The 13,997-nt window shown below is 42.6% G+C and overlaps 1 protein-coding gene across 1 annotated transcript; it reads right to left on the bottom strand.

Annotated features, from left to right (window-relative positions):
• Window positions 1-985: 985 nt before the first annotated feature.
• On the bottom strand, window positions 986-13,643 carry elapor1 (endosome-lysosome associated apoptosis and autophagy regulator 1). The gene is made up of 22 exons (XM_058085538.2): window positions 13,553-13,643; window positions 12,085-12,205; window positions 11,828-12,008; window positions 10,228-10,375; window positions 9,809-9,889; window positions 9,617-9,722; window positions 9,394-9,543; window positions 9,189-9,277; window positions 8,607-8,784; window positions 7,836-7,961; window positions 7,481-7,571; window positions 7,300-7,405; window positions 7,088-7,225; window positions 4,289-4,546; window positions 4,031-4,207; window positions 3,811-3,961; window positions 2,891-2,987; window positions 2,716-2,817; window positions 2,504-2,630; window positions 2,002-2,180; window positions 1,761-1,926; window positions 986-1,671 (listed from the first exon to the last, which is right to left on the bottom strand). The coding sequence occupies exons 1-22, from the start codon at window positions 13,637-13,639 to the stop codon at window positions 1,585-1,587; spliced, it is 2,946 nt and encodes a 981-aa protein (XP_057941521.2). The 5' UTR covers window positions 13,640-13,643; the 3' UTR covers window positions 986-1,584.
• Window positions 13,644-13,997: the final 354 nt, after the last annotated feature.

Below are 13,997 nucleotides of genomic sequence, written 5' to 3'. Positions count from 1 at the left end.
GGATCCAACACATAGTATGGCTGTAAGTTAAAAGCTGACATTTTGAAAAGAGAAATAACCATTTATCAACTCCTATAATGTTATCAGCACAAACCTGAAGTGTTTCTATGCACTGGCAGTGTGACCACCCACAGCAGAGTGGGCGTGCCTGGAGGGGGGGCATGGCTGGAATACATTAAAACAGACCATATTTCAAAGAAATACAGCTGAAAAGGTGCAGATTCTGGAAGAACTGGAAAGCTTTGTGTGTTGGTTATTGTGTGTAGCTGCTCTACAGGAGTCCGCAACTCAATACAAAGAGCCAGCATGAGCATAGTCTGTCCCCTTTTATTCATTTTCAACATCCTTACAAGTTACACTGGAGTACATCCCATAGTACAATTTGCAGTTCCAAATGTCCAAAAAAGAAGAGGAAGAAGCAATGAAGTGTACTTAATTGTACCCCCATCCCTTTCACCTCAATGGTAATACATTTGTTCACTCCTGTATTCCATTGTGCTATTTGTCAGTTGTACAGAGGCGGGGTCCACCCTGGACTGGTGACCAGCCAATCACAGGGCACATATAGACCAAGCACCAGAGGCCTCAAACAGTATTATATCCTCCGACGGGACGCTCCCTGCACTCCTGACCTAGCGTACCTTTACAGATAGTTGGAGTTGGCACCAGAATGTAGTTCATTCCCTTCACAGCTCATTAAGGCAGGGGTGGGCAAACTACGGGCAAATAATTACTATAATAATAATAATTATTATTATTAGATTATTATCTTATTATTAGAACTATTATGATTATTATAATTATTATATTAATGCCAATTATTATATTAATTATATATAATATTATTGGTATATTTGCATATTTTACATAATATTATAATATTATTATTTTAATTTTATTGTAATTATTATAATATTTTATTATTTTTAAAATATTTAAATATAAATATAAAATAATAAATAATAATAACAGATTGCATGACAATTTTACAGATACAATAATACCAGGTGGACTGTTACGTGTAACCCCGTAAATTTTGTCATATCAATGCGGCCCACGAGTCAAAAAGTTTGCCCACCCCTGGGTTAAGGTGATTACTATGTTATTTCAGTTCAACTCTATCAACAGTTCCCAAAGCCCTGTCCAACTACTGTTACATGTTCTTTTTGACTTGTGTCAAGTCAGAATAAGTTAATACATGAAATAAAGAGCAATAATATACAAACTAAAAAGTCAATTAGGTTTTTGGAAAGAAACCATGTTTAATTGTAGAAATGAAAAGACCAGACAAGGTCAAACAAGCAGAACTTATCAGCAAATCCCAAGAAAAACATTTTATACGTCGTCAAATCCCATTAAAATGGAAATGTTGCACTAATACAAAACACAACCTAGTTAAGAAATACTTCAAACGGAGTGGAGGGCAAATTAGATACAAATGCAGTCATGTAAAATGTCTACACGTTTACAAAAATGTGAAACTTTGCCATTAAAGTGATGTCAAATAATACTACAAACTCTTTACGCCCCCTCTGTCTTGCCATATGAAAATGTTACCCCCACCCCTGTCTGTCCCTTGTTGTTTCAAGCATCATCAGAATCTTCCTCCTCTCTTTGCAGTTGAGAAGATGATGTCTTTAAAGGCACTGAATCAAATCCATCTGATGTTCTCTGAAATGACATAGAATTAGAACATAATACAATGGTGGCCTGGAAGGTTTGCTGTAACAGTGGCTGTCCTTTTGGAGGGGGTTACTGACCTCTCGAGAGTAAGACTTCATTTTGGTGAAGAAGGACTTTTTGGTGAGGTCAATGAGGTCATCCTCCGCATCCTCCCCCTCCATTATTGCACAGCTGTCTGCAGTGGGAAGTTCACACTCTTTGCTCCCGGAACTCATCACCAACTTGGAGTACTTGTATTCCAACCTGAAGATGAAACGTGCAGAAATAACACCAACATCATTTTTAGGGAAAACACTGGTCTTTGCTCAGTGGTCGCACTTGCGCGTCTTTTTCCAGAAGTAACAGATGAGGGTGATGAGCAGGGCTGCAGCAATGGTTCCTGTGGAGACCCCGAACTTGAGCCAGAAATCTAGAGTCACGCAAGCATTGACTGTTTGGGCTGGTAGGGCCACGCCTCCATGACACTGTAATGGCTGCTGCCACACATACGTTGTTCTCTGTAATGCAGCACACACGGTAATATGTAATAATATGTACACATGTTACCATTTATGATATATTATATACAGCAGATACACATACAGTACAGCTTTGTTACACCTATCCGTCTCCAACAAGGAAGGATTCACTAGATTGGTCATTCATCATATTTTAAATGTGCAGATGAGAAACTAAACTGGAATTGTGCAGTACTGTGAGATATACTTTCCCGGCTGCATATTTATCACACATGAAAAGCAATTATGGAAAGCATATTCCAATTATCCACCAGGCTGTGATGTATCTGTGTGCCAATGTTGCTATCGTGTGTAGAGTGTACCTGTATCCCCTGGATGCAAGCACTAACAATCTCTCTGTAATTGTTTTTGGTGCAAAGTGGACATCCATGCCGACTCCGCCAAAGGAAGTGGAAAGTACAGCCATCACATGTCCCCTCTGAGCAGTTACTTGGGGGAGAGGCAACACGGAACAGGCACATTAAAAGCTTTGATTTCTTTGGTTTTGCAGTTGTCTACAGCCGGGATCCAATACCTGGGCAGTGTGATGTGGTCTGTGGCCATCCCTGTTGGCTCGCATCTCAGTCTAAGGGTGGCCGACCTGCCTTGTTTACAAGCTAGAGTGGTCTCAGTGGACCTATAACACGATATACTCAGGTGGAATAGTTCTTACAATGTCCGCGATGGCGAGCACATAGAGTATGACTTACTGGTAATAGAATATAACATCGGGCAAATCAGATGGTGTGGAGGAGAAGAGCCACTGTGGAGAGGAGATATTACCCAGGGTGGTGTCACTGGTTATGCCTACACAATGAGAAGCAGAAGGTGTACTGTTACATTGTGTGTCAACCAACTGGTATTTTCATCATGAGTTGTCCCCCTAAATAATTGTCTTGCCCCCCCTCCCCAATAAACATTTTAGAAGTGAAAACTGTGAAGTGAAAAAAAGCACAAGGAATCTCCACTTATCGCTCATCTCTGTGGTTCCGCTTCTTTACACGGCAGATCGCCCTCCCCCCCTCCCCTCAGTAAACATCCAATCACCGCTAGTATGCAAATGAGCCAACAAATGTTGGCATGTGGCATGTAATGGATACACCCATGCCACCTGCTAAGACCGCTATAAAACACGGGCAAAAACCTCCAATAGGTTTTATATACAGTATATGCTGTAGCCAACAAATAACTTTGTACATGTAATAATTACAGTATTTTGCCATATTTGGTTCTTTACAGATTGGCTGGCGATCAGTCCAGGGTGTGCCCCGCCTCTCGCCCGAAGACAGCTGGTATAGGCTCCAGCACTGCCCGCGACCCTCGTGAGGAAAAGCGGTAGAAAATGAATGAATGAATGGTTCTTTACAGGAACCTCCTTCTTGTGTGCATTAATGGAACCACACACTAGTGCAGACATGGGCAAGCACGGCTCATTAGCATTATAGCTACACACACATACACACATACCCGCATATTCCCCTTACAGCTCAGTGAAAGCACTGCATTCCAGCATCAGGGCTAGATCGTGGAACCCCTGAGAATGAGTTCAAATTGCCTAAAAAAGCCCAATATAGGAACATAGGACCTTGAACAGTGCTGTACACGGGCACGTCAGCAAAGAGCCTATTACCAAGGAGGGAGTCGCCAATGAGAAATGGCTGTGATGACACCATGCTCTGACTCCTGATGTCTGAGGGAACCACGGTGGACTGGCAAATATGACCTTTGACCTCTCTGCTGTTCTCTGTCACATTGTCCACACAGATAGCCGGCATGCTGCCCTGCAAAAGAAAATGACAGATGAAATGGCATGTATAGTTTGCTAAGCTTAGAAAAGACCGGGGGCTCACCTCTTTCCCACAAAGAGCCACACTGAAGTGATGGAAGTATCGCAGTCCTTTGCTGGTGAAGCGAGGGCTGCTATGGAAGGAGGTGACGTTGGATAAAGGGGAGAAGTCGTATCTCAGCCAAGCACCGCCTGCTGTAGGAATCTCCACCGTACAGTCGCTGAGGCAGGCGGTGTAGGCCTGGGGCATCCAAATCATAGAGACACTGGCATCTACCACAAAGCCAAAGCAAAAAAAGTACACTGAACTAAAGAGCCTCACCTTATTTGTCTTTGTGTTTGGGCCACACTGGACACATGCTGCCTCTCCGACGGGCTGCTCAGCTTTGATGAAGGAGTTAGGAGGGCAGCTCTCACACGTTCCACCCCCTCCCTGCATGTATTGCCCCACCGGGCAGGGGACACAGGCAGAGTCGGTTGAGGTCAGGGCACATGGGCGACACTGGGAGGTCACGCCGCCAATCACATTTGTGATGTGGATGGAGTAGATCTTTGCTGTATCAGCACTGTACTTTCTTTCCTGGGGGAGGGGGACACTTGATCATCACTCGTTTCAGTCAATTGGCTGACTGGAAGGAACACACATTTATTTTTTTGTCTTTATGAGCTACCATCGACATGGTGTGTGTATATGTGCATGTATAGAGTATGTACCTATATGTGTATGTACCTATATATATGTGTATGTACCTACACTACCGCTCAAAAGTTTGGAATCACTTGCAAATTTATTTGTTTTCCAAAGAAAAACATTTTCATGCATTTCACAAACAATGTTTTCCATTTCACAAACGTTTTTATCCATTTCACAAACAGCTAAAATGAATCAGATGATTTTCAAAGAAGGATGTACATTTTCTACATGGAGGCCTACTATCAACAACTGTCAGTTCGCATCAATCTCCTGGTATGGCTGCTAATCTAAGTTCATCATTGTATAAGGCTAATAGATTATTAGAAAACCCATCTAAAAAATCTCTTACCATGCTGTTATGTACTCCCTTCAGAGAGCAGCACAAACTTGGTCTAACAAGGACAGAAAAAGGAGAAGGAGGCCCCGATGCACAACTGTGCAAGAACACAAATATCTGAGAGTGTGTACTTTAAGACAAAGATGCCTCACAGGTCGTCACCTGGCAGCTGCACTAAATAGTAACACCAGTGTCAGTATCAACAGTGAAGCAGCCACTTCAGGACTTCAGACTTCATGCCAAGAAAAAAACATATCTCAGACTGGCCCAAAAAATGACCAAGTGATCCCAAACACTGATGATAACATGGAATAGTTGCAGTATCTTGCCCTATTTGGATCATTTAAAACAGTACCTTTTCTTTTCGCTGCTCATTGATACACATACTTATGCTAGTTCTTTTAACAACAACAGCATTGACAACACTTCCGATGTCAACTCTCCTTGGGATGGCTGTGTCTTCCAGCACAAGACGTGTGCTCCAGTCCTCAGGTAAAGAGGTTGAGTCTTTGTAGCCAAATGGAGAGCTCGGTATCCACTCTTCCGTCTGTGAATGATGCTGAGACTAGCAATTAGCGAGTGGTCTTGTTAGTTAGCTAGTATCAATGTGCCTTAGGAAAGAAGTTTGGGTGGTGTTTTAAATGATCCAAATAGGGCAAGATACTGCAACTATTCCATGTTATCATCAGTGTACATGTTAATGCATGATCATAGCATGGATATCTGACCATGAAACGTTGGTAGGTTTATTTTTAGAGGGCTTCATGTAACCCAATGACAGCATTGTAAGCTAGCTGAAATTAACTAGTTTTCTTGTGTTAGAATGCACAGAAAAGGGAAAGAAATGTTCCACATTAGGATTGGGAATGATGGGCAACATAAAAAAGTGCAGTCCCTCTTTAACCCAGGCAAATGAGGTCTACAGTCTTGGATGTTGTGGTGGGATCTTTTGTGACCTCTTGGATGAATCGCCACTGTGGTTATGGGGTAATTTTGGTCGACCCCTCCGGGGCAGGTCAACCGCTGTTCCATGCTTTTGCCATTTGTGGACAATGACTCTCACTGTGGTTTGCTGGAGACGCAAATCTCCAGCGGGCTACGTATGTTTGGACTTCTTTCTTCCTTAATAATTTCTTCGTAATTTTTTAATTTAAAAGCTCCATTTTGTGTTTAGTTGTGTGTCATAGACTAATATTTCAATTTGTTAGATGATGTAAAACACCTACTGTAAGTGTGACAACATGCAAAAAAATTAGAAATGTGGGTGGGGTAAACACTGGGCAACTACTATTATATATACACATATATAGTATACACACACACACATATATACACACGCATATATACATATACATATACACATATATGCACACACACACACATATATATATATATATACATACATACACACATATATATACACACACACACATATATACACATGCACACACACACATATATATATACACACACCGGAAAATGTCCGTTTTACGCATATATCGGATTTATATCCGGTTTATGCGTAAATCGGATTTTATCCGTTATAAAAAGGCACTTCCTTGACTATGTTTCCAATGTACCTGGACGCGCAGGCAACGCTGCAAACGCTGCAAATGACGTCGTATAGCGGCCTGTCACGATTCGGCAAATCGGAGCGCCACGATGCGGCCATCCGATATATGCGAGGGAAATTGAATGGAAATGCATTGGAACGGGACTGGAGATTTTGTCCGAAATAGGCGAAATCCGTTATAAAAAATGCAATATATGCAATGAATTTTTATTGAAAATGCATTACAGAAAAATTGGTTCTTTTTTATCTGTCCGTTGTGAGCGAATTTCCGATATATCCAAGTCCGATATATCCGAGGTTTACTGTATTGCCCAATGATCATACAGCTCAACGCTGCCCTCTGGAGTTTGCGTTAAATTCCCGCCCCTCCCGGACTTGACAAAACAATAAATACATAAAAATGTATATTATGAAGAAAAGAACAGATGACAAAAATGACTAATATAATAATAAGCTTGAAAATATGGGCTTATAATGTGAATGTGTGTTTGTGAGTGTGAAGTGATGCGTTTCTCACTGCTGTGTCATTGTCTGTTCTCTGGAAAGCCCAGGTGAAGGTCACGGTCCTGTTGCTCCGAATCAGGTAGGTGTAAGACTGCTTCCCATTGCTGCCCTTCCACTGCTCCACCACGTTGCTGTTCCACTGATTGGAACCCTACAGAGAAAGCCGACTCCACATGAGACCCTCGGACGCTGCTTATTTGCGTATCAGTGTATCTTTCCTCTTACCGCCAGGAAATAAAACATGCAGTCTGCAGAACATGAGGTTTCAAAGACAAACGTGATTCGAGAGAGGTCAATCCGCTGGCTTTCTTCTGCCACCGATGATGGCAACCTGGCAACAAACAATTATGATGGCATGAAATAACACCAGCTTGAGTGAATATTAAGACATCATCTTCATCTTCACCTGTATCCGGGAACACCGAGTGAGAGGGTGAGGTAGTCTGTGTCCCGATACCCCGGGGTGGTGTACACATACTCTCCTGCCACCTCCCACGCTGACATGAGGACAAATGACACAGAAAATGTATCGGAGCGTTGATTGAACTCCTCTACTAAACTTACAACCGAGTGGAAAATATGTACACTCGGCAGCCAGGACGTTAGGTACATCTACACAATCTAAGACAACATCTGTATCAAAAGCTATTCCGCTACAAAGATAATAACGCTCTAATAATGTAGTTTTGTATTCCACGCTTATTAGTCACAAGGTGTAGATGATTGTCCCACCCCTAATATTGCCTTTAGTAGTCACTCACCAGTGCTGCCCATGGAGCCATCCAGCCCACGTAGGGCAGAACTCCTCATGTTGGTTGGCATCGTGTTCCACCACTTGTACTCAAAACCCAGCAGAGCTTCTGTGCCAACAGGGCACTGATCGCAGACTGTAATGAGGAATATCATCATAATAATCACCAGACTGTAATCAGGAATATCATCAGAATAATCATCACAGACTGTAATCAGGAAAATCATCATAATAATCACCACAGACTGTAATCAGGAATATCATCAGAATAATCATCACAGACTGTAATCAGGAATATCATCATAATAATTAATCACCACAGACTGTAATCAGGAATATCATCAGAATAATCATCACAGACTGTAATCAGGAATATCATCATAATAATTAATCACCACAGACTGTAATCAGGAATATCATCAGAATAATCATCACAGACTGTAATCAGGAATATCATCAGAATAATCATCACAGACTGTAATCAGGAATATCATCATCATAATCACCACAGACTGTAATCAGGAATATCATCAGAATAATTATCAGAATAATCATCACAGACTGAAATCAGGAATATCATCATAATAATCACCACAGACTGTAATCAGGAATATCATCATAATAATATCACAGACTGTAATCAGGAATATCATCATAATAATCACCAGACTGTAATCAGGAATCATAATAATCATATCCATGTGTATGAAGGATCAAATGTTAGGATTACTGAAGGTATCCATCCATTTCCAGAAGTCCCACCAGAAGAATGAATGCCTACCTGTTCCATTTGAGTAGAAGTTCTCCATACAGGCTTCACAGGCTGAGGAGTTGCTAACAAAGAACCCTGGGTTACAAGGCGGACATATTTGCTTCTCCCCCGATGCAGGTAGCTTCACCGACCCCTCTGAGCTCTCACTGCAAATTTTCGGCTCAATCCATTTGTACATGAGCTGGGTCTAGGACACAGACAACACATGGATGATACCGATCCAAAACCAGCTTATGTGGTATGACTAAGTATTGCCATCACTGGAAATAACCAAATGATATCATCCAGTGGAATGAAAAGGTTTGGGCACCCCCGGTCACATGCTTGTTGGGATCATCCGTTTCATGTAAATACGTATATCGTATAGCTGTGATGGATGGGACGGGAAATTAAGTTTATAGGAGGGTGGAAAACAATCTATTGGCACCAAAATTTATTTTATACCCCTGACTATGCCCCATCCGTTCCAAATGTTTTGTGGAAGTGTTGTGTTATCCAATTAGCTAAAATAATAACGACAGCCATGGCAGCAGTAATAAAAACAAATCTGTGCACAACAAAGAGAGCGATGGATACACTTGTCTCCCTTACCGTCCCCTCCGAGTCACACGGGGTGTGTGTGTAGAAGTAGTCATTGTCGGTACATGCAGGTCTCTGTTTGCAGCTTCCTGATGCAACCTCTTGAAAAGACCAAAGGAAACAGCTGACATGAACATCTGGCAACCAAAGGAGCTGTGACCTACCAGATACCACTGACATCTACGCATGGGCTGTTTCTAAGGTACAACGTGTAGACCTGCATATTCATCAAGTCCACACTGCTGGCAGACTGTGGCCCCCTTGTTGGAGTATGTATCAGCAGGGCAGGGGGCACAGCGGGCAGATCCCACCTTTGGACTGTGTGTACCAGGCCTACAATGAAAACACTCTGATGTGTAGGCCACGCCTGGAGGAAACCAACAAGCATCATTGAAATACATCTGGGGTCGGGACATGAACATGTGGAGGAAGTGACGTACCCGAGATGGCAATGTTTCGTAGCAGCACAGGTTTGACGGCACTGTCCTGCAGAGCATATGCTGTAGTTCTCCAAAACAGAACATTGTTGCCTTTGTTCAGCTTTACCTGGGCAGCAATGAACAACCACAATCAGAATGTTATCCTGCTACTTTTTATGTTGACTTGAGTGGCAAGGGGGGGGGGGGTCAAACCCTGTGCTGGCTCCAGTCACTTTCAGAGATCGTCATCCACCGCCTTGTGGAGTCTGTTGATTGACACTGGTCATTTTGGAACTGGGTAGGAAAGAAAATTTGGTACAATCATTTCCATATTACGGTTGCTACACACACAAGTTAGTACCAGCAGGACTGGAAAGCAAATATGCACCTTTCACTGCAAATATATAGAAAACTTAAACTTAGCAGTACCGTATACAAAGCGGGTGGAGTCAGCCATGCCCAATTAGACAGCATGATTATTACACAGGTGTGCCATAGGCTGGCCACAATAAAAGTCCACTGTGAGATGTGCTATCTTATCAGCTTGATGAACCCCACTTGAAGGGTGGCTGAATGATCTTGGCGAGACCACAACGAGACAAATCTAATTGTTACATAAAAGACGTCCTTACAAAAAACTCAAAGTAGATGCTGCTTTCAGGGTAGAAATACTCAAAAGACACAATCCCTTCTTTCTTCAGGTCCACAGAATATGTCAGTGTCGCCGAGCACTCATCTGTGTTGGAGGCTATGTAGTCGCCCATCGGTGTCCAGGTTGAGCTGGAAAATAATTCATTCATTCACTTTTTGAAGCCAGAAATACACCACTTTACTGCATAAATATACTCTATGTCACACACGTTACATGTGTTGGAAGTACAGTAGTGCCCCCTCTTCCTGGTTTCTTTTTTTTTAAACTCCCAAGCTGTCCCTGTGTGACAAAGTGATGGCTCCCTAAACCTAATAACTTCAAGCGTTTGTGATAACTTGCAATGAGTCTCTTCCAGCTGTGGAGGAATTTTGGCCCATCATCTTTGCAGAATTGTTGTCATTCAGCCACACTGGATGCTTTTCCAGCATGAAGCCTTTTTTATGCTCTGTTTCTTTTATGGTCTTGTTTATGCTTGTTGTATATGGTTTTACTATGTTTTTACTATGGTTTTACTATATACTGCATGTCTCTGTTGGTTGTATGCAGCTGTACCCTGCCTCTAAACCAAATTTCTCCCAAGGGAGACAAATAAATTGAACTGAACTGAACTGAAGGTCATGCCACAGTATCTTTTTCATTTTGTTTTATTTTTCTATACCACGTCTTTTGCCCTGTGGTAATTTCGAGCCTGGAAATAGCTAAACTATTTCCTGGGGCGAAATCCCCCAGGTGGCGTTGTTGGTATTGTTCTTCAGTCAAAATTAGTGTTTCCATCTCCCACTTGCCACACATGGAACCACTACAATGATGCACATTAGCACTCAAAGTCATCAAATCTTACCTTTATGCATTCCCACATAGTATCAGCATTTGGGAGCATGTATGAGGTGAAAGAAAAAGGGGGAAAATACATCCGTGCGCTCAATGACCGTCAAAAAAGTAGGACGAATGAAAAACTATGGGATTTGGACTGAATAGTTACAGTACTGTCATACAATATTTACCGTAATAAAATGATGAATTTCTCTAATTGAATGTGTTTTAAAAGAGAAATGAAAAGACATTAGGTATTTTGTTTTAGGTATTTTCATTTGTACATTTAATAAAGGCAATTATTCAATAATAATCCTTTCTGAATGTTCATAAATAGGCTTTTTACTCACAAGCATTTTGAATTGAAAACCAGTAACATAAATAATCTTATTTGGAGCTGACACAAATTAACAAAAACATGTTAACACGCTTTGATGCTCTGCACAAATGAAGTTCCTAACGGATAAATAAAGTTCTTAAGTTAAGTTAGTGTGAGAGATCTCACTTGCTCACATTTTGGATTTGCTGAACCTTTTCCCTTCTCTTTACACTTGCACCACATGTAGGGATGGAAAAGCATCGATGACTTTCTTGAAGCCAGGCCCTTCCAGACAGATCGACTGCTGGTGCATCATCAAACCATAAAACCCCCCATGGTAATTGGAACTCTGATTGTAGGAGTACAACTAAAACATTACATCACAAAACCCGGAGATGACTTATGGATCAAAATATGGAAGCTGGAAAACGACTATTAGAATACTGACTTGGAGCAATCTGTGTGGACATCCCAGCCGTTTGTGTTCATCCCAAGAGTGACAAAACCCGTGGGGAGGCTGTCCCACTCGTCAAAGGCCACACCGGTGCCCAATGAGTATGTCCCTGCAGCACACTTCTGGCACTGCTGAGTCCGCATGTCCAAGAACTCCCCCTCATTGCAGGAGAACGCTACAGAGGGACATTCTTCATTCACTGCAACAGTTAGACATTAGGAAAAAGGACGGCATCAGAGTGGGACACTTACTGCACTGAGTCCCTTTGATTGGATCAGGGAGGCCTGTGCATGTGTCGGCCTTGTTGGGAATGGCCACCCTCCACCGAGAGCCCAGGACGTCACACTCTGTGTACTCAAAGTGATAATCTGACTGCAGAGGCAAGACAGGTGGGAGTTGCACACCGTTAGATGAAAGCAAACATTTCCTATGTTTACATTCTCACCAGTGAAGTGACACACATTTGTCTTCTCAACTTCTCATACATAAGAGGGGCGGGATAATTGGTGGCATCGTGGTCTGGGGGTGACTGAGTGCTGCTGACACTGGGGAGCCACGGTTGTGAGGCATGGACTCTTAGAGATAGCGTACGTGTAAGAAGTAGCAAACAGGTTTTATACGGGTGACTTTTCTCCCCAAATGAAGACAGCCTCCTTTCCAAATAAAGAAAGGATGTTTGCCCAGGAGCCTGTTTCAATGTTGTTATAATAATGAAACTCTGCTCCTTCAGCAGCCGTGGGCAGAATGCAGATGATCCAACCACTTAGCAAACACGCTAGTGCTGTTGGATATCCGACTTGCGACAGCAGGAGACAGCTTGCCTTCATTTGGCTGTTGGGCCAGTACCGATGACAAATGTAACACCGCCCTTAAGATGTCACATGGGATGGAACATGTAATCTGGTTGATCTCCCATCTCTAAAAATGGCAAAGCCTGGCAATCTTAAAACTGGTCTCAGCAGGCTGTAGTATTCCCAGGAAGACCATGCAAGAGACTACTCTAATCCTACTCACATCACACCCTTTTAGGAATAACAGTTCAATAGAAACACACCAACATAGCAGACACTGTGAGGTTGTTTTCCATTCAGCTGTGGCTAGGGTATCAGGTGATGGTCAGATTTTTAAGTGTGTATGACCTTTAACCAAACATGAGGGAACCATGACGACGACACATGACTGCTGGGCCTCTTGGACCCTCCTGGGTCCCCGAGGCAAGGCAAAACAGAAAAGATGATCCTAAATATCCTCAACCTGGATGAACTCACTAGCAGGAAAGATCATTTGGCAATATTATACTTTTATTGGTTTTACCAGTCGGTGCTCAAAATATGGTGCTTAAATTGTCTTTTACTAACTAGGCAGAACACAGAGCGAGGGAGCGGAAAGCACAACCGACATAACACCAAAAGAAAACATCCAGTATCAGAGAGGGTGATTGGCTAAAATGTTGCTGTGGAAGCACATGTTGATTTCCCACAGACCATTGTGTCAATGAAGCCAAAGGAGATTCTGCTAAAGCAAATGGTTTCAAATCAGAGTTGTTTTTTTTACTTTCAGTGCGAGTGAAATTGGCTTCTCATTGCATGGTCACACTTGTAAGGTTCACAATGTCTTTAAATTATTCCCAGTGTTAGTACTTTTGCCTTCCGATGTACTTCAAAATAAACATGGAAAAAGCAACAGCAAGGAATACTAAAAGAGCCATGATCTCCTCACCTCTTTGCACATTGGCAGATCCGCTTTCGTGTGTGCAAAAAGCAGCCAGAGTAGAAGGTAACTCCTGTGTTCCGTGTCCCGCTGCATGGCGGCCTGCTGTTAGGGCTCAAGTGATGGGAGACCGAGGAGGTGGACCTGAGCCCTCAGGTGCTGGAGGTGCGGCCTCCCTTTGCAAACATGAGTCAGCGTTAATGAGCCATGCTGCGTGTAGTTAAACAGTTGGCTCACAGGGTGCTGGCGGTGGAACACACATTGATTTCACCCCAAAAGGGAACCATTTATTTACCGGATATGTCACACTGCAAAGGAAACCAGTGGAAAACATGAACTTGCAGATGCAGCCACCACACGACCATGGTATAGCTTCCAATATGTCCAAGCGTCATCACCTATACCCCATCCCAAAGCCAGAGAACGACCTCAGTCGGAGCAGATTCAGGCCACA

Source organism: Doryrhamphus excisus, linkage group LG17 (genome assembly GCF_037039965.1).
Source record: "Doryrhamphus excisus strain RoL-2023G ecotype Guam linkage group LG17, RoL_Dexc_Guam_v1.1, whole genome shotgun sequence".
Taxonomy (NCBI): Eukaryota; Metazoa; Chordata; class Actinopteri; order Syngnathiformes; family Syngnathidae; genus Doryrhamphus; species Doryrhamphus excisus.
Note: the sequence above shows the minus strand (reverse complement) of the source record. Positions and strands in the feature narration are given on the sequence as shown.

Coding starts and splice junctions, on each gene's coding strand:
- elapor1 (XM_058085538.2), bottom strand. CDS start 13,639: ATGCAGCGGGACACGGAACACAGGAGTTACCTTCTACTCTGGCTGCTT. Junction 2,988..3,810: donor CATTGGCGACTCCCTCCTTG/GTAATAGGCTCT, acceptor CTCATTGTGTAG/GCATAACCAGTGACACCACC. Junction 2,818..2,890: donor GATGTTATATTCTATTACCA/GTAAGTCATACT, acceptor ATCGTGTTATAG/GTCCACTGAGACCACTCTAG.